This window comes from Delphinus delphis, chromosome 4 (genome assembly GCF_949987515.2).
Source record: "Delphinus delphis chromosome 4, mDelDel1.2, whole genome shotgun sequence".
Taxonomy (NCBI): Eukaryota; Metazoa; Chordata; class Mammalia; order Artiodactyla; family Delphinidae; genus Delphinus; species Delphinus delphis.
This window is the reverse complement of record NC_082686.1, coordinates 119,087,611-119,108,876: the sequence shown is the minus strand read 5'-3', so window position 1 is coordinate 119,108,876 and position 21,266 is coordinate 119,087,611. Positions and strand designations below refer to the sequence as shown.

The 21,266-nt window shown below is 36.7% G+C and overlaps 2 protein-coding genes across 3 annotated transcripts in view; both read left to right on the top strand.

Annotated features, from left to right (window-relative positions):
- ATR (ATR serine/threonine kinase) overlaps positions 1-3,553 on the top strand; it is a 103,213-nt gene extending 99,660 nt beyond the window's left edge. The window contains exons 46-47 of the mRNA XM_060011368.1: positions 1,729-1,834; positions 3,066-3,553. Coding sequence (XP_059867351.1) covers positions 1,729-1,834; positions 3,066-3,239 — 280 coding nt within the window. The 3' untranslated portion in view covers positions 3,240-3,553. The remainder of the gene's footprint in view (positions 1-1,728; positions 1,835-3,065) is intronic.
- A 1,085-nt stretch (positions 3,554-4,638) lies between these two features.
- The window catches only part of XRN1 (5'-3' exoribonuclease 1), a 101,197-nt gene continuing 84,569 nt past the window's right edge, over positions 4,639-21,266 (top strand). For both annotated transcript variants that reach the window (XM_060011367.1, XM_060011366.1), the window contains exons 1-6: positions 4,639-4,749; positions 12,268-12,500; positions 15,987-16,084; positions 17,259-17,368; positions 17,459-17,569; positions 19,558-19,640. In XM_060011367.1, the coding sequence (XP_059867350.1) occupies positions 4,675-4,749; positions 12,268-12,500; positions 15,987-16,084; positions 17,259-17,368; positions 17,459-17,569; positions 19,558-19,640 (710 nt within the window). In that variant the 5' untranslated portion in view covers positions 4,639-4,674. The remainder of the gene's footprint in view (positions 4,750-12,267; positions 12,501-15,986; positions 16,085-17,258; positions 17,369-17,458; positions 17,570-19,557; positions 19,641-21,266) is intronic.

Here is a 21,266-nt window from a genome sequence, read left to right as displayed (position 1 = left end):
TTATTTTTGTTTTTATTTCCATTTCTCTAGGAGGTGGGTCAGAAAGGATCTTGCTGTGATTTATGTCATAGAGTGTTCTGCCTGTGTTTTCCTCTAAGAGTTTGATAGTGTCTGGCCTTACATTTAGGTCTTTAACCCATTTTGAGTTTATTTTTGTGTATAGTGTTAGGGACTGTTCTAATTTTGTTCTTTTACATGTAGCTGTCCAGTTTTCCCAGCACCACTTATTGAAGAGGCTGTCTTTTTTCCATTGTATATTCTTGCCTCCTTTATCAAAAATAAGGTGACCATATATGCGTGGGTTTATCTCTGGGCTTTCTACCCTGTTCCATTGATCTGTATTTCTGTTTTTGCCAGCACCATTTTTGAAGAGATTATTTTTCTCTTTTTTTTTTTTTTTTCCTTCTTTTTTTGGTACGCGGGCCTCTCACTGTCGTGGCCTCTCCCGTTGTGGAGCACAGGCTCCGGACGCGCAGGCTCAGCGGCCATGGCTTACGGGCCCAGCCGCTCCGCGGCATGTGGGATCTTCCTGGACTGGGGCATGAACCCGCATCCCCTGCATCGGCAGGCGGACTCCCAACCACTGTGCCACCAGGGAAGCCCTATTTTTCTCTATTTAATTGTCTTGACATTTCTGTTGAAAATCAATTGACCATACATGTAAGGGTGTATTTCTAGATACTCAGTTTTATTCCATTGATCTGTATGTCTAACCTTATGCCAATAGCACATTCTCCTGATTACTATAGCTTTGTAGTATGTTTTGAAGTCAGGAAGTGTGAATCCTCTGACTTCTTTTTTCTTTTTCAAGACTATTTGACTGTTATGAGTCTCTTGCATTTCCATATGCATTTTAAGATCATCTTGCCAATTTCTGCAAAGGCCAGCCTGGATTTTGATAGGAATGGCATTGAATCTGTAAATCAATTTAGGGAGTATTGCCATCTTAAGTCTTTTGATCCATGAACATAGGATATCTTTCCATTTATTTAAGTCTTCTTCAATTTCTTTCAACGTTTTATAATTTTTCGTTTGTAAATCTTGTATTTAACTTTTTAAAAATGTGTTCCTAAGTATTTCTAAATGGAATTTTTTCCTTAATTTCATGTTTGGATTGTTCATTGCTAGTGTATAGAAATATAACTAAATTTTTATATTGATCTTGTATCCTGCAACCTTAATGAACTCATTTGTTAGTTGTCATAGTTATTTTTGCAGATACCTTAAGATTTTCTCTCTACAACAACAGGTCACCTGTAGATAGGGATAGTTTTACTTTTTCTAATCTAATCTCAGTGCCTTTTCTTTTTCTTGCCTAATTGCCCTAGCTAGATCAATGTCAAATAGCCATGGCGAGACATCTACATCCTTGTCTTGTTCCTAATCTTAGGGGTGAAGAAGCCAGTCTTTTACCATTAAATATGATGTTAGCTGTGGGAAGTAGTTTTTCGAAAGGACATTTAAAGCTCACTTACTCACTTTTTTATTTAAAACCTGTCTACCAGGCATTATGGTAGAATACATTGGATAGTTAGATGTAGGCAAAGCAAGTTCTCTGAAGGAGGAAGCATAGCATTTTCTGAAACGGTAGTAATGTGTTTTGTAAGAGTATTACCATTAGCTTCTCATCCTTCAGTAGTTATCCTTCACCTAAGTGTTGACTTTAATGAGAGTTCTTTTTACAAAGATAACATTGTATTATTACCATAATATTTGTTTCCATTTTAGTGTCTTAAAGACTTTTCTACATGATCCTCTTGTGGAATGGAGTAAACCAGTGAAAGGGCATTCCAAAGCACCACTGAATGAAACAGGGGAAGTTGTCAACGAAAAGGTTAGTAGAAGGTGTAGCTTGATATGAACCGATATTGTATATCTCTACAAATGGGAACTAATTCTAAATACTGTCAGTGACTGAGCATTGAATACTCTGAAATTTAGTTCTCTATCTAGTATGACAAGGCCATAAGTTTTCTTTATTGTCATTACTAATGTTAACATTCTTATCATTAGTATAGTAAAAACAGAGTTCAACACATGCTTGTTTAACCATAAACAAATCACAGTTATGATATAGAGTGGGAAAAACTTGAACACAAATTGCCTGAATTTATAGAGCAGCAGGTCTCAGCTTCAATATGTAGAACTCTTTACTAACATAGTAGTCCCTTGCCCCTTGATTTCCATGGGGGATAGGTTCCAGGACCCCCCTGTGGATACGAAAATCCTGGAATGCTCAACTCCCGTATATAAGATGCTGTAGGATTTGTATATAACCTGTGTATATCGTCCCATATACTTTAAGTCATCTCTAGATTACTTATAATACCTAGTACAATGTAAATACCATGTAAATAGTTGCAAATACAGTGTAAATGCTATGTAAATAGTTGCTGGTGCATGGCAAGTTGAAGTTTTCCTTTTTGGAACTTTATGGAATTTTTTTCCCCTGAATATTTTCAGTCCGTGGTTGGTTGAATCATTGGCTGCAGAGAGCTGACTATATTAGCCGAATCCTCAAATTTTCCAGATAGTTATTTTAAATAAGTTAGAATAGATTTGAGGATGGTTTTTCTAATTACATCATTCTCACTTTTGCATTCTGATATGCTTTCTTGATTGAGAAAAATATGTAGAATTCCAAGTAGCTCACTTAGAACTCCCATTTGCATATAACATAATCTAAACATTAGGCATTAGAGTATTGTTGCTGTTATTAGAATACTAATATTCAAATGTTTAAGTCCTAAACACTTTTCAGAGTAGATTTTTTTATACTATTATTTTTCTAGACTCCTAACATGGAAGAGATTCCCTTGTATTTCAGAGTCCTGAAAAATGTCCAGTTGATGTTAGATCAACATTGCAAGCCTCGAGATCAGTATCTAAAGTTATTGTATTTGTTTCATTGCTTCTCTCCTTTGTCTGCATTTGCTCTTACAAAAGGGGTAATGATCAGTAAAATGGCATTAATATTTGTTAGATAAAAGAAAGGCAGTAATTCCAAATTATAAACATCTACGTCATTGGGTCCTTAGTCCTTATGATTTTCAATTTCTTTTTAGGCCAAAACCCATGTTCTTGACATTGAGCAGAGACTACAAGGTGTAATCAAGACCCGAAATAGAGTGACAGGACTGCCGTTATCTATTGAAGGACATGTGCATTACCTTATACAAGAAGCAACTGATGAAAACTTGCTATGCCAGATGTACCTTGGCTGGACCCCATATATGTGAAATGGAGTTACTTCAAAGAATATGTTAATAATCTAAAATTAATGCACTTGGATCATTAATCTGTGGTTGTATCTATTCAGTTCCAAAGTACAACTTATGTTTATGTTCTCACAGTAACTGATATTTCTCCCTGATTGTTAACAATATTTAAAATAATATATGTTGTTAAATAAACTGCTTTCTTAACATATACTGTGTATAACTGGAGAAATGGAATATCATATGTTCTTATGCTCTTACAAAGATGTATTTGCGAGAAACAAGCCAGCCTAATTTCATTTTACAACTTTCGTTGATTTTAAGTACTAACATAAGGATTCATTTGAACAAAAAATCATATTGAATAAATACTGTAGACAAAGCACGGATCCCCTTCCCTCTGGGAACTTTCTAGTAAGAGAGATGTAAACATAAATAGCACATCATTAAGTTCACTTAGTAATACTCTTTTTGTATTTGTTGAAAATGTGATAGGGAAAAAAAATTAGCCAATTAACATGAATATGAAAACTATATAAACATTCTGTAATTTTAAAGATGCTGCCATACTAAGTGTACCAGAATGCAGAATCCAGTGGTTGGGGGAAACAGCATTACTTAAAATTTCATGAGGTTTTATAATCTAAAAAATTTTAACGTTAAATTTGGGGGTACATTTTATTGCAGAAGATTTAAAATAATTCCAAAGCAAAGAGGTAATTACATACAAATAAATGAAAACATAATCTTTTTGTAACAGATAATTTCACTTAAGTTTACCTTACAAAATTCTGCCTTTTTGTACAGTTGAAGTGTGATGGGGGAAAATATAATAACCCAAGAGGTATAAATGTGAAAACTAAACGTATACTTTCCTATCGAAGGCCTAATGTTAAGAGTTAAGGAGGAAGCTGGGTGGAGGGGAGTTAGGAAATCATTTTACGCAAATAATTTGGAAAAGAACGTTTTTAAGAGAAATTTTTGTTGTATCCTGAAAGAAAAAATTTCCGCTCACAAAACAAACTAAACCAAATAAATCATCAGACCTTTCCAAATCTGTGTTGAAAAACAGAGATTAGTAATCCCATAAAACGGAAGCCGGCAGGACTCTTCCAGTCGTCTCGTGAGGTTTTCACCCCCTTCCAAATCCACTTAACAGCGCTCAGGTCTGTCAACTGACATTTTCAGAACTGAATTTCACACACGCGTTCAAAAACGCCTGGCGCTCTTAAATGTAACCAGGCAGCTCCGCGGCAGCGAGTTCGGGCCGGGGCTAGAGCCCCGCCCCGGAGATGCAGTCTCGAAGCCGGCCGCTCTAGGCCCGGCGGCCGCTCTCTATGGTTGGCCGGGCAGTGTGTTGTCATCTGCGGAGCGACGGCCGGAGGCGGCAGCGTAGGCCCCGGCGGGGCGTTTGGTTTCGATTTGGCCCTGACTTGAGTTAGTACTGACGGTCGAAATGGGAGTCCCTAAGTTTTATCGATGGATCTCGGAGCGGTATCCCTGCCTCAGCGAAGTGGTGAAGGAGCATCAGGTGGGTAAGCAAGGGGTCAGAGGCCCAGAAGGCGGAGGACCCGGGGCTCGGCGGCCCTTTCTCCACCCTGGGACCGGGGGTCTCCGCCGCCTCCTTCTTGCTCGTCGTCAGCTGGCTGAGTGGCGAAGAGAGGGGAGCAGAACGTTTGAGGACACCCTGGTGATCTGAGTGGGGGCGAAGACGCAAGTCGCTCTCCTGTGGGCAGAGCGGCGGGGATGCGGCTGTTCTGACAGCTTCTGCCCGGGCCGGGCCTGCCGCGACTTCGCAATCAAGTCCCGGGGAGGAGCGCTTTCGGGAGTGCTTCCCTTTCCTCCCCAGGGAGCTGCAGGTTTCGTTTTTCTTTTTGGAGGTGGGATGGTTGTCCTCCTAGGACCTTCCCCCAATCCCCAGCCAGAGCAACAGGCCTACGTACAAACAGTAATATCGGCCAACGCAGTTGAATCCCCTTGTTTACTTTCCCGTATCTAGAGCTGCATCCCGCCCTACCCCCAACGCGTAGACTTTTTGACGTGGCTGATGGTTCATATTTATGATACAGTTCCTTACTCTTTTTCTGTTACCCCAAGGACCGTACCAATCCCCTGTTCCAAAAGAAATAAAAATACATTTGGACGGGGCCGGGGCAGTTATTTGGAAGCTTCATTGTGTGAATGTGTGTGCGTGTGAAAGAGAGAAGGGAGAGAGAGGGAGGAAGGAGATGAGGGAGGAAGGAGACGTGGGGTGAACGGTGAGAGAAACAGATTGTTAGAGCACTAATACTAGGAATAGTAATATTCGGTATATAATGACCCCAGGGCAACGTTTATGTGCAGACTTCAAAAATGTAGTTTAGGTATTAGAACTGCGGAAAAAAATAGTAAGCAGTCGTCTATTAGGTAAACTGGACTTTGGGTCTAGTGTTTGTCACATTTAATGGTTTTGGTAGCTCTTTTGCCCATTTTATATTTTACAGGAAAAAGTCATTTTTGTCTCCGAATGGAGGCGTGGGTTCAAATCCCACTTCTGACACACACACACACACACACACAAAGTCATTTTTGAAATTTGTACAGCTAATTGAGTTAGTTGAGATGGATAGCATTGTATTAACATGGAGAGAAATAATACAGTGAACACCATCATGCTGTCTATTAAATTATGGTTTATTATTTTTAAAAAGTACTGTAAGGATGAAGATGGGGTTAAACTTCTGGAAAGGATTCTTTGTTGTTGGATTCCAGTCAGGTTTGGTATATGAGGAAAAAGCTTACCAAAAATTCCAGAATGGTGGTTTGTCTTTAATTTATTTGAAGCATGGGTTGAATTAGATTTAGGGAAACATTTCTTTCCAGAGAAGAGGATAAAAATGGTGACAACTAACTTAGGCGTTTCCTGGATCCTTCACTCAAATATTTGAGTACCTGCCATGCATCAGGCACTTTATCTCTAAATTGAAAAATTCAGACTAACTTGACAATGCACAATCTGTTCAGTAATCTTTTTACTCTCTACTCTTTGGCACAGAATTTGGTTTGGTGTAAGGATCTTGGATTTTCTCCATCTTGAGGAATTTTGTTACTGAACAAAAATAATGGCTTTAAGGCAATTTTATGACACGAACACTAACAATAGGTTTAAAACTTGGTTCATCAAAGTGATGTCTTTCAAAAAGAAATCACCAGCTACTCTCTCAAGCAGTACTTAAAACATGGTAGTTCCTAAGTCACAGCAGTTCAAAAGCTAGTCCTTGGGGAAAGGGACTGGATGGAGGGGTGGGTTCTGGGAAGATGGTGGCAGTGGTGACATAGCATAGTTTTTGGTTTCTCTGAATCCTCATTTGAAAACAGAAAGAGAAACTAGATAGCTAAATTTAAAATCCATAGAACAATTACAACAAAACCATGTGACAGGGTATCCCCATGAACCCCAAGATACAATTTGGTGGGGACAGACTACTGATAGCCTCTAGACCCAGTTGGTATTGGCATGTGTGCAAGAGGAAGAAGGAGAAATGGGGCAACATCTGATGAACCTGAGAGCAGAACTCCAGAATATTCACTAAGACTCTACAAGCCTATTAGATAGCAGTAGCTGTAACTGGGGGGTTTTAAAGGGCAGGAGTAGTCTAACTCCTGTGAACCCACAAAACTGACTTGGCAAGGTACCATTCTAAGGTAGAGCCCACCCTAAGGAGAAAGTGCTGGGAGTGAAATAAAATTTTATCAGGAAGGAGACAAGAGAGATAAGGTCAAGATAAAAGTGAGGGAGGGTTACAGAGTCAAGAAATCTTAGAAAACAAACCAGGCAAGCCACCATATTTTTTAATACTACCCCAAAATAGCAGAAGAGGGAGCTTTGTAAAGTTAAAGCTTTCCTGAACCCCTTCTCATTCCAAAAGTTCAGGAAAATTAAGTTTACATAAAAATGAATGATAGAAAAGTGTCAAGGTCAAATAGTATACAAAGTTATTATGGGGGAAAAGGGAAACAAAATAATATTCATACAGACAGTAAAAGCTTGCAATAAAAACATGCACACATAACAGACCAAAACTATAACCTACTATTTCAGAATGAGCTAAAGGCACTAAGAAAATAAGACATGAAAGAACAACATATATCAATTACAAAAACTCAGGAATAAGGTGACAGAACCTAAAGAAAATGAGACATAAATGGCAAAATCACATCAGAAGTGAAGCCTAAAGTAGTAGCAAGGCAAAAACAAATAATGCCATAAGAAAAAAATAGAAGGTGGAAATAAGAGAAAATTTTAGAAGATAAAAAGGTTCAAAGCAATATAACAGAACAAATACTAAAACTGTAATTAAAGAAACCTTTCCTGAAATTAAAAAAAAAAAATTGAAGCCATGTTGAAAGAATATACCATGTACCCAAGAATATTGACTCAGATGACCAACATCAAGACATGTTCTAGTTAAATTCATGGACTTTAAAGAAAAAGAGAAAAAAGCTTTTGTTACCTACAAGAAAGGAACATATGACTTGTAAGGGAAAGAAAATCAGGTTCCCATCATAGTTTTTCACAGTAGTGCTTTATGCCAGAAAAAAATGGAGTAACATAAAGATACTCAACTGACTTTTTAAAAAAATTTTTATTTATTTATTTATTTATTATTTTTGCCTGTGTTGGGTCTTCGTTTCTGTATGAGGGCTTTCTCTAGTTGTGGCGAGCGGGGGCCTCTCACTGTCGCGGCCTCTCTTGTTGCGGAGCACAGGCTCCAGACGCGCAGGCTCAGTAGTTGTGGCTCACGGTCCCAGTTGCTTCGTGGCATGTGGGATCTTCCCAGACCAGGACCGTTCTCCTGCATTGGCAGGCAGATTCTCAAGCACTGCACCACCAGGGAAGCCCTCAACTGACTTTTAAGTATAAACGATAAGCTGGTCAAATGATCAGTGTAGAAGTCAGGCAATATTGTTCCTTTGAGCACTTTCTTGAGGAATCTGCCAGAGAATGAGCTTCAGACAATCAAAAGGACTGGGGAAATATCAACATAAATACCAGTGGTGAACATTAAATATAATTTCCTGTAGAACAAAATCAAAATAAGAGTGAAGAGAGAGTTTAGTGTATAATGGCTATGTGTTCTGACAATGTTTAGATAGTACAACTATAAAATAAATGGGAGTAAGAGAGAATGGGGAAAAGTTATGCAAAAAAAATTATATTACCATTAATCATATTAGTGGTAATATTAATATTGTTTTTCTGAAACTCGTGTGTGTGATATGATAAATACCTAATTAAAGGGTATTTTATTTTATTTATTTATTTTTTTGCGGTACACGGGCCTCTCACTGTTGTGGCCTCTCCTGTTGCGGAGCACAGGCTCCGGACGCGCAGGCTCAGCGGCCATGGCTCACGGGCCCAGCCGCTCCATGGCATGTGGGATCTTCCCGGACCGGGGCACGAACCCGTGTCCCCTGCATCGGCAGGTGGACTCTCAACCACTGCGCCACCAGGGAAGCCCCACAGTTCGCAATTTTGAAAACCTTTCCTGTACCACTGGGTAACCAAGAGGCAGAATGATCCCCTTTATAAGAGTATTACAATTAATAAAAAAAGAAGTGATAGAATATCACCATTTTGCAACCTCAAATAAGTTAATAGAAATAGGCATTAAGCACCAATGGCTGGTAATATTAGAAAAAAGAAAGAAAGGTGACACAAACAAATAGTAGAGCTTAACTCTATTCCTATTTTAGAGAATTCTTGACATGGATAGTATATACAAGACTTATATTGGTGTTTGAATGTGTACACACCTAGAACTATTTTTGATGCCTAGTTCAAGTGGTCCAGTAGTTTGGTAGAAGTATATTATGACTATAAAATTATAGTTATTTCATACATCTGTATTGAATATAAAAATTATATACCATAGGATCCAAAAATATGGAGATATATAATACTTTGTGCAGTCTTATCTTACTGTTAGCATATTTCTTGTTCAGTGAAGGTTTGGGAGTGTAAGGAGTTAAGTAAATAAGTAAATAGGGAGAAAGAAAGGAAGGAAAGGAGAGGGAGGAGGGATGAAACCAAGCAAAATATTATTTTTTAAAAAAAGCACTTTCCTTAAAGTTGAGGACAATAGACTAGACCAGAATGTGGAAATTAAAGATTATAAAATACCAAACAAACAAAAAACAAAGCCTAATACAGAAAATCCAAGGGGAAGTTGCATGTCTACTATATGCTTACTCAATGTCCTAGGTTACTGGAGGTAGATGGGGGAAAAGAATTAAACCCTCTGACCAATAACATTTACCATTCTAAGAAACCACAAATTGCCCATACACTATGGTCCAGTTTCTATGCAGATACATATGTAGATAAATATTTTCAATAAGTGGGATAATAATTTACCTGCCATTTTATAAACTACTTTTGTCACTTGACCATATGTATTATGTACATTATCCCATGCCAAATATGAATCTATATTATAATTTGTAATTGCTTTGTAGTATTCCCTTGTGTGGATGTACCATTATCAATTTTCTTTATTATTAGGCATTGTTTTCATTTTTTATCTTTTCTTTTTTTTAACTTTTTATTTTATATTGGAGTATAGTTGATTAACAATGTTGTGTTAGTTTCAGGTGTACAGCAAAGTGATTCAGTTACACATATATTGACACGTATCCTTTTTCAAATTCTTTTCCCATTTGTTACATAATATAATTTTTTATCTTTTCCGAACAGTACTGCCATGAATAATCTTGTACTTATGTCTTTGTGCACATTTCTGATTATTTCTCAGGATAAATTTCCAATAGTAGAAGTCCTGGGTCACAGATGTGCACACACACACACACACACACACACACAAAAGATGTGCACACCTCAAATTTTGATATATATTTTCATATTAGTTACACCAGTTTATATTCCCATCCCAGACTATTGGGTATATGTCTATGCCACCTCTCTCCCTTTTAGCCCTGTGATTTTCCTCTAATATAAAATGGGGAATCGAAATATCTCTCTTTTAAGATTGTTACCATAATTAAGTGAGAGAATGAATGTAAGTGTTTAGCCCAATGTTTGGCACCTAATAAGCTAATAAGTGCCAGCTATTGCTTTTAATAACATGAAATATGCATTTCTCCAAATCCTTACCAATAATGGGTGACATCCATCTTTCTAATCTTTGCTAACATGATGGGGAAAATGATGTATCATTTTAATTAGAAATTTGGGAATGTTGAACATTTTTTTCATATCATTTAGACTTTTGTGTTTCTTCTTTTGAATTGCTTTGCATTTTCCGTACTTACTTTTAACATATGCTCTTTTTCTTACTTGATATTTGAGGGTTGTTCTGTACATTAGGAATGTTGACTTGGTCCTTATTTGCAAGTATTTTCCTGCATTTTGTCATTTTCAGTTGGGCTTGTTTATGGCACTATTTTTTCCCTACAAGATTTTAAAAATACATTTTTAGGTAGCCAACTCCATCATTTGTTTGATTTATGATTTCTAACTTTCCCACATGAAAATTGCCAAAATATTTGTATATAATTGTTTTACTTACATTTCTCACATTAAAATTTCTAATCCTTCTGGAATTTATTTTGTTATAAGGTGAAATACAGTTTTGTTTCCAAATAGTTACCTAGGTGCCCCATCCCTTTCTTTCACTGATTTGAAATGTCTCTTATATACTAAATTTCTGTGTACATTTGGACTACTTCTAAACTATTTGGTTCAATTAAACTGTCTATTTTATAATTAAAAATATCATATAGGGCAGGTTTTCCTTCATTACGCTCCCTTTAATATGCTCTCTTACATGTTTATTCTCCTAAGGAAACTTTGTAATCATTTTGTAAAGTACCCCCACCCCCTCAAAAAAAATCACATTGAGATTTTGATTGAGGTTTTTAGATTTCTTGAAACAAACAGTAAATCTTGAATGTACATTTAAAACCTCATGATCACAGTTGTCATTTCATTCGAGTCTAATACTCACTAAGGGCATTTAAATTTTTTTTTACTTAGTCCAATCCTATGTAAATAGGTGTTTTATAAATGTATTTTTATGGTGTTCATTGATTCAAAGACCAAAACTTTTTACTCCTAAAACTCAAAGGCATGTTATTTTCTCAATAACAGGAAAATGTATTATTACCTATGAATATGGTAAAATTTGAATAATTGTTTCACAGATAGTTTTCATTAAGTTTATACAAAAATGCCCATTATGTTTTTATGTTTGAAAATTCAAAATACTTTTCTTCAATTAGTATGTAAGGCAGACTACTCTCAGATCCCTTAATTACACTAGATATTAAGTTGTGCCCATTTTAGTTCCTTGTTAGTTTATATTTGTTTCAGTAGTGTTCCCATTACTTGTTCACAGACATTTAAATAGAGGAAACGTCAATCAGAGTCAGAACCACGAAGGCCTTTCTATAAAAGTAGATGCCTGTTAGCCAAAGTTTAGAAACTATTTAATCCACCTATAAAAAACAAATCAGTTTTCAAAGTTTCCTAAATTTCTTGGCGTAATCTAAGCTTTTTAAGTTAATATAACCAAATTAATGATTCTGTTTCAGTGAAACCAGATATACAATAGGGCTTTAAATCACTTGTAAAACCTTTTAATGACCATGTACAAATAGCCTTTTGATATAAATGGGCATTATGTTACTCATTTATAGAGGAAATTGAGGCTTTGAGGAGTTAATGTCAAATTGTAGGAAGAAAGGAAACTAATATTTTGAGTACCAAATCAACCAAGAGCTTTATTTGGTGTTTTCTCAGGTTATCTTATTTTAAATAAGTAGATAATTTCCTGACAGTAAATGTGATCAAGCTTTTGGTGCATAATGTAACCATATAATATGTCTCTGTCTTACTTATTCCTCCTGTTTACTTTCTTTATTCAACTGTGATTGTTTACTCAGTTTTTATATAATAAGAATAAGCCCCTGTATCCTGCTTTTGATCAGATGTCTAGGTATCTGTGTTTGATTATAATAATGATCTTGATCATTTTTCTTTGTTTTTTAGATTCCTGAATTTGATAACTTATACCTGGATATGAATGGTATTATACATCAATGTTCCCATCCTAATGATGATGATGTTCACTTCAGAATTTCAGATGATAAAATCTTTACTGATATTTTTCACTACTTGGAGGTGTTGTTTCGCATTATTAAACCTAGGAAAGTGTTCTTCATGGCCGTTGACGGTGTGGCTCCTCGAGCAAAGATGAACCAGCAGCGTGGGAGGCGTTTTAGGTAAAACATTTATGGTTTATTTTCGAATACTATTTAGATTAATAAAATATATTACTTCAAAGGTAATTGACTTAACACAGTGCATCTCCCATTCACGTTTCTTTTCTGCTTAAATTTCCCCCCAGAAGTGGGAGTATCTCAGACTTACAATGTCATGTTTTATCAATCAAGTAAATGAATTAGGAATTCAAATGAGGTGTCATTTCTCAACGTATATGATGGGTTGTATAAAGTTACTCTGTTGTTCTCTGTCACAAATTTTTCAGACTTCCTAAAACTTGGTAATTTGGAAATGGTAGTAGTAGAGAAAGTTCCTAGAGTATTTCGTCCTGAGCTGTGGAACTGCAGAGTGAACTGAGAGATTGTTCTAATGAGAATATCACTGACATTTAATTTGACCCTGGGCTAGATGCTGACCCTGCTTGAACATGGGTCCCCACTGGGTAGAAAGGCAAATTAGATTAGAAGGGGATGGATAGAGTATGAGAAGAGAACTGAGTTAGGACACTCGAGATATTATCAGCCCAGTGTACGACTTGGGTAGTAGAAGCAAAAGGTTGAAAAGGAGTTGTATACAGAGAGGATTTTAAAGTCAAAATCCTGGACCTGTGGAATATTTCTAAATAACAATGAAAACATGCAGTGTCCTTGTTATGAGTAACAGGAGTAAAGTTAAGAGGGTTGTTGGAACTGAAGGAAAGAAACCCTGAGTCTAGTGAGTTTGATAGGTCATTAGCCTAATAGATCCTTTCCTTTCATCACAATGGCAGGTAAAGAAGTAGAAAGGGCACCTATGAATCAGATGTGGAAATCATCAAGGAAGGTGGGAGAGTACCTTGGAGAAGGCTAGCAGTGAGAATGGGTAGGGGATGGTAAACTCTACTAATTTAAATATCAAAAGAGAAAAGATACTGAAGATATTGGAACTGTGAAATCCTTGAAGACAAGGGCCATCTCTTACTAAAATTTAGATTCTCAAGTACCACCCAAGACTTACTTAATCTGAACCTCTAAAAACTAGGCCCTGGAAACTATGTTTACCAGATTCCCCTGGTATTTGTTAAACTAGTTTTGGGGCGCTGCTGGGCTAGATAATCTAGTGTTGAGAAAGGGTTATATAAGCCCACTGTATCAATCAGTTGCAGGTAATAGAAATTTAACTATTCTGAGCAGAAAGAAATATAATACAGAGAATTGGGTGCTTATAAAAATCATTGTAAAAGCCAAAAGGTTGTGCATTTAGGTTAGCCTTTAAGAATGACTTCCAGAACAACACCATAGAACTCACCCACTGATGGCATCACTACTGCAACATTCAGGAAGGTGAGGAGTTCAGAGGCCCTGACCAGAACAGGTAGTTCTAGGAATTTATTCCTTTAGCTCTGATCCAGAGATTAAGAAGCTAAGTCATATCCAGAAGCCTAGCTGCAGGGAAGCCTGAGAGTTTAATTTTTTTATAGCTTTCTTCCAACCTCTCCAGTATCAGAAGACAGACTAGGAGAGAGGAATGGGCATCGAGGGCCAGTTGACCCTAACCACCACAAGCGTTCGCTCGGTACTGTGGCGGCATCGAGTGTGCCATGTTTCCTCCAAATCCCCCAGTCAGCTTTTCCTCATTCTCCATGACGACTGTTTTCTTCGCTCATAATCTTTAATCCTCATCACTTTGCATCTCTGCCATCTTTTAAATCTGCTGCCATCTGTCTTTCATCCCCACCGTGCCACTGAAACTTCCTTACGAGATTATTAATAGACTCCTTAAAGGGGCTAAATCTAGAGAATAATTCTGTCTTTATATTACTTCATTTATCCCTGGTATTTAGCAGTGTTGACCATTATTTCTTTCTTGAACTTCCTTCCCATGACCTTCAGGTAACTATACTCTATGACCGGGGATGGAACCTGGGCCCCAGCAGTGGAAGTGCCAAGCTCTAACCACTGTACACCAGGGAATTCTTTCTGACTGTACCTTCTTAATCTCCTTGTTATATTCTCTTCCTCTGCTTTGTCTCAAATATTGATGTTTCTTAAGGTTCCGTCCTGGGTCCTAAGATATCTTATCCGATGACTTTAAGTACTGAATCTGTACTGATGACTCCCAAACTTATCTTTCTGGTGGATATCTCTTTCCAGAGCTTGTATACATCCAAATGCCTGCTAAATGCCTCCTCTGGATACCATAGATACATTTCAGGCTTAATATATTCAGAACTGAACTCATCTTTGCCTCAAACCTGCCTTCCTTCTATGTTTCTGTGAATAACATCATGTAAATAACTGCTCAACTCCAAAGTCCAAGAGGAATTGGACTTCTCTCTCTTCCTTATTCCTCACATCTAAGTCATATCTACTTACTTCTTTTCATCTTTACTGCTACTGTCAGCCTAGGCCACCATAATCTTCTACCTAGATTACTTTAATAGTTTTGCCTTGCCCCTGTCCCAAACATTCTCTATATTGCAGCTACATTAGACATTATGGCTGTTTAATTTCTATCTCCCCACTAGAGTGTAAATTCCGAGAAGAGGAATCATTTCTTTTTTGTTGTAACCCAAGAACTTGTCACATAGTAACATTGAATAATCATTTCTTCAGTCAAAGAAGGAAGGGGAGAAAAGAGGAAAGAATGGCTTCCATTGGAGTGATTACAAATGAGTTGATATCTTCAGAGTCTTTGTTATATTGAAGAGGTTGGTAAGAGAGAGAGGTTAAATACGAAGAAGAGTTTGTTTATCGCAGAAATAGAATTCCACAGGGCACAGTAGATAGAGCTAATAACAAGGCTGTAGAAAACGTACATAAAGCAGGACTTCCTAACTTGTATGCCATGTGGCATATTTGTGTGCCACACATGGGTAACTGGAGAAGCCAGATTGGAATTGGGATGCCAGTATTCAAACCTGTGTCTATCGGACTCTAAAAATCATGTTCTTCTTAGTAAATCCTGTTGCCTCAAAAATGAGATCATTTTGGCTACTGATGTCATTAATGTTATTAGGCTTTCGCTTTAGATGTTTTCATGAGGAAACCCAAAGATATACATTACAATTTTATAATTATTTTTATATAATATTCTTAGAGATCATTTTAATGATGTACTTATTTGATATTATTAAATGTAGTGTGTATAATGAATGTTTATGCGATACTTTTGAAATTATTTCTAGAACTAATATGCTGTATATTTGTGATTAGAAAAGAATTACTTTATAATAAGTATTTGTAACATTCTTTGTCAGTTTTATACTGTTATAATGTTCTACTTCTATAGTCCCTAGCTGAAAAACTCAGTTCTTTAAATGAAAAGAAACAATTCTGAGGCTCATCTTTATTGATTATAGACATTTCAAAACTTATATGTTTTGAACTTAAAATTGATGAATTAGTATTTTAGTTACAAAAACTTCTAAATAACCTTTTACTTTATGTAGAGATCTCTATTTTTTCCAGAAAGTTGAGCACTTCTTTTCCCCCTTAACATTTAAGGTCAGCAAAGGAGGCAGAAGACAAAATTAAAAAGGCAATAGAAAAAGGAGAAACTCTTCCTACAGAGGCCAGATTTGATTCCAACTGTATTACACCAGGTAAATTCACTGAGAGAAAAATTCTGGCAGATTTAAAATGTAAATGTAAATTTATTTCTTTTCTAACCTCTATGTATTTTGTCCTTAGGATTCTATTTGCTGTATTTTCCCAGTTATGTCTCTTCATGAGATGGTTTGGTCACCTTGGTCATAAATGCCCCTATGGAGACCCACTCTAGGGATTTACAGATGCTGATAAGGGCACCTATGGACAGGACTCTCCCAGATGCACAAAATTCCTGACCTAGAAGGAACTTACAAGATCAGTCCTACTCTTGCCATTTATTTGTATGAAAGCTGACTCAATGAGGTTGTGGTTCACCCAAGTTCATAGAGCTAGCTTGTATTCAGGAGAAGAAACCCACTTTCCTCGTCTAGAGTGCTTACTCTTCTTCTCAGAGGCTGTTAAGATTTCTGTGACTTTAAGGAAGAATTAATTTATCAGTATTAAAAGTTTAATCTTATATGCAACAGCACAGTCTGCCCTTCCTAGAGTTTTGTCTAACATCATTATAATTCTTTACATTGAAAAAAAATCTTATAATCGTACTATCTCATTAATTTTTGCTATGCTAGTTTTCTCTTTCATTAAGTCCCCTAATGACACATTGCCCAATTTAATAACCAGTTTTATCGTTATACAGTTTAAGACTTATTGCCTTTGACTATTGACTATCTGGGCTTTTCCTGAAACATAATCATTGTAGACTCAGTTTCCATATTAATAGTAATTTTTCAGGTTAAAAATAGTAATGATAATAGTTGTTGTTATTGGCAATCTTATTGAAGCTACATGCCTTAAAAAAAAACAAAAAACTTTAGAATCCAGCAGAGAAATAGAAGAGTGAAGTTTGTTGGAGTGTTGAAACCCTGCCCTTGTGTGAAAATATTCGAAGCATAGTCCTGAGGCAGCAGTAACCTTCTTTGAATTTCCCCATCTGACATTAACTTCATTTTGGGGTGCCTGGTAAAGTTGGAAATAGTTGTGATATTTGGTTGGGAAAGATACAACATTACTCGCTTTTCAAGATAAGCAAGAGAGCTTTTGACCTCCTTGGGAGATCTTATACCTAGCTATTCCCTGGATACCCAGATCCAATTTCATGTTGTCACTGGGAACTCAATGTTTTTATATCTCTTTCAGATTAAATTTTTAAAAACCTTTTATTTTTAGGGACTGAATTCATGGCCAGGTTACACGAACATCTGAAGTATTTTGTAAATATGAAAATTTCTACAGACAAGTCGTGGCAAGGAGTTACCATCTATTTCTCAGGCCATGAGGTTATTATCTTATTTTATTTAAAGAGTTTTTTAAATTTAATCTTGAGAAATATAGCATATTACCACATTTTTTTTAAACATTATATTTAGACTCCTGGAGAAGGAGAACATAAAATCATGGAATTTATCAGATCCGAGAAGGCAAAGCCAGATCATGATCCAAACACCAGACACTGTCTTTATGGCTTAGATGCTGACTTGGTAGGTATAATGTTTATTGTATTCTAATCTTATGCCATTGTAGTTAAAATATCTAGGAAACTTGGTCTTAATAAAAGAAGATTTCTGGGCTTCTCTGGTGGCGCAGTGGTTAAGAATCCGCCTGCCAATGCAGGAGACACGGGTTCGAGCCCTGGTCCGGGAAGATCCCACATGCCGCGGAGCAACTAAGCCCGTGTGCCACAACTACTGAGCCTGTGCTCTAGAGCCCACGAGCCACAACTACTGAGCCTGAGCTCTAGAGCTCGTGTGTCACAGCTACTGAAGCCCGCACGCCTAGAGCCTGTGTTCCACAACGAGAAGTCACCACAATGAGAAGCCCGCACACCGCAACGAAGAGTAGTCCCCACTCGCGACAATTAGAGAAAGCCCACGCACAGCAATGAAGACCAAACGCAGCCAAAAAAAAAAATTAAAAATTAAAAAAAACATTTAAGAAGATTTCTGGCTATGGGAACAAATATCAGAGATATAATAATGATTGCTACTTCTGCTATTACCAAAGTTCTAAAACATTTGGAAAAGGAGTTCTTTTGCCATAGTTTATGATCAACAGGTCTCTATTGTTAGTGTTCACACCTGACTGACCCTAGTGCTATGAATACTCTGCTGAGGTCAGGATAGAGGGCCCTTTTTACCCTCATTCTTAATACACGATTTTTAATACCACCTGATCTGATGACTCCATAACCCAAGTTTGCTAGACTCTTTTTGTTTTAACTTTCTATTACAGAAGTTTGCAAATATAAACAGATGTAAAGGAGAGAGCATAATGAACCTCCTTGTGTCCTTCATCTGTCTTCAGTAACCTTCAGCTCCTTTCCCTAATCATCTGTCTCCTTCCTTCTCCTCCCCTGGATTCTTTTTTTTTTTAAGACTTTTTTCTTTTTTTTTAATAAATTTATGTATTTATTTATTTTTTGGCTGCGTTGGTCTTCGTTGCTGCGCGTGGGCTTTCTCTAGTTGCAGCGAGCGGGGGCTACTCTTCGTTGCAGTGTGCGGGGCTTCTCATTGTGGTGGCTTCTCCTGTTGCAGAGCACGGGCTCTAGGCACGTGGGCTTCAGTAATTGTAGCACGTGGGCTCAGTAGTTGTGGCTCACGGGCTGTAGAACACAGGCTCAGTAGTTGTGGCGCACGGGCTTAGTTGCTCCAGGGCATGTGGGATCTTCCCGGACCAGGGCTCGAACCTGTGTCCCCTGCATTGGCAGGCAGATTCTTAACCACTGTGCCATGAGGGAAGCCCATCCCCTGTATTCCTGAAGTATATGACATGTATTATTTAATCTATAAATATTTCATGATGGAGAATATTAAAAATGATAACCCCAATGATATCCCACATAAAACAAAAATTAACAAATCATTAATATATAAATAACCATTTAGTATTCTCATTTCCCTGATTGCTTCATAAATGTTTTATTTTCTTTGAATCAGGATTAAATGAAAATAAACAATATACATTGCAGTTGGTTGATATGGCTCACTAGACTATTTGACTTACTTTGGGGATTAGAATAGTATGTGAGAATATTAACTGAAAATATCCTTTTCCAGTTTTTTCTGAGTTTCCACATACTAAAGGTATCTTGGCCTCCAGAAGAGTCCTGTATTCTTCTGTCATGGAAATGCTGTTGCCCTAATTCCTTACCCATTCCTCCGTGGCAAGTGGAAAGGTGTAAAAACCAAGAGAACATTATTGGAATTTTTTTATGGGGATACAGTGGGGTGGTTATAAAGGTTATTTGAGTCTAAAGTGAACATTTTTTTCTTAGAAAAGTACACAGAATTTACCCAATTTATAACCTGTAGATGTATCATATTTTGATAGTTATACATTTAATTTGCTAATGAATTATTTTCCTTAAATAAGCATGTTCTCTATATAGAAACGTTTTTTGATTGCTTTTGTGAACCCGATGCTATAAAAAATGAGAGAATAGAAACATTTCTTCATCATTTTTCAACAGATTATGCTTGGATTAACAAGTCATGAAGCACATTTCTCTCTTTTAAGAGAAGAGGTTCGTTTTGGTGGCAAAAAGACACAAAGGTAAATCATACTGCCTATATATCAGAAGGTAGAACAGAAATTAAATTAGGAATAGTAATCCCTTAACAGGTATATGACCTGTAAATATTTTCTCCCAGTCCCTGGGTTGCCTTTTCACTCTGTTGATAGCATCATTTGATGTACAAAATTTTTAATTTTGATGAATTCCAATCTATTTTTTTCTTTTGTTGCCTGTACTTTTTAGTGTAATATGCAAGAAATCATTGCTGAATGCAATGTCATAAAGCCTTTTCCCATTTTATTCTAAGGGTTTTATAAGTATTAACTCTTAACATTTAGGTCTTTGATCTATGTCGAGTTAATTTTTATATGTGGTGTAAGGTAATGGTCTGTCTTCATTCTTTTGCATGTGGATGTCCAGTTTTCTGAACAACATTTGTTGAAAAACTGTCTTTTCCCCATTGAATGATCTTGGCTCCCTGGTCAAAAATCACGTGACCATATATGGAAGGGTTTGTTTCTGGGATCTGTATTCTATTCCGTTGGTCTGTATGTCTGTCTTTATGCCAGTACCACAAGTATTTTGATAACTGTAGCTTTGTAGTAAGTTTTGAAATCAGGAAGGTTGAGACCTCCAACTATATTCTTCTTTTTCACGATTATTTTGGCTGTTTGGGGTCTCCTGAGGTTAATAATTTTTAAGATAGGTTTTCTGGGTTTTTTTGTAAAAAAGTTGGGATTTTGATTGGGACAGCATTGAATCTATAGATCCCTTTGGGTAGCATTCACATCTTGATATCAAGTCTTCCAGTCTATTAACATAAAATGTCATTCCATTCATTTGTGTCTTCTTTAATTTCTTTCAGTTTTGTAGTTTTAGTGTACAAGTCTTTTGCCTCCTTTCTTCTTTTTTTTCCTTTAATTGAAAATAATGTTTTTAAATATAGTTACCTGCTGTGCATTACATCCTCAGAGCTTATTTATCTTATAACTGGAAATTTATACCTTTTCACCACCTTCACCCATTTCACCCACCCCCATCCCCTACCTTTGTGAATCATCAGTCTGTTTTCTGTATCTTTGATTTCAGTTTTTTTGCCTCTGGCTTTTTCTTTTGCTTCCTTGGTCAAGTTTATTTCCGAGTGTTTTATTCTTTTGGATGGTATTGTAAGTGGAATTGTTTCTTAATTTCCTTTTTGGATTGTTTATTGCTGGTATGTAGAAACACAACTGATTTTTGTGTTGACCTTATACCCTGCACTTATGCTGAATTCATTTTTTAGTGGTAGTATTTTTTTTTTTTGTAGATTCTATGGGATTTCTACATATAGAATTACACCATCTGTAAATAGAGTTTTACTTCTTCTTTTGCAGTTTGGATACCTTTTATTTCTTTTCTTGCCTACTTGCCTTGGCTAGACTTCCAGCATAATGTTGAATAACTATAGTGAAAATGGGCATCCTTGTCTTGTTACTGATCTTAGGAACAAGAATTCCTTTCCTTGGGAGGAAAGCTTTCAGTCTTTCACCATTGATTATGCTATAAGGAAATTCCCTTCTGTTCCTACTTTGCTGAATGTTTTTATCATGAAAGAGTGTTGAATTTTGACGTATGCTTTTTCTGTTAAATGATTATGCGGGGTTTTTTCTCCCTTTGTTTATTAA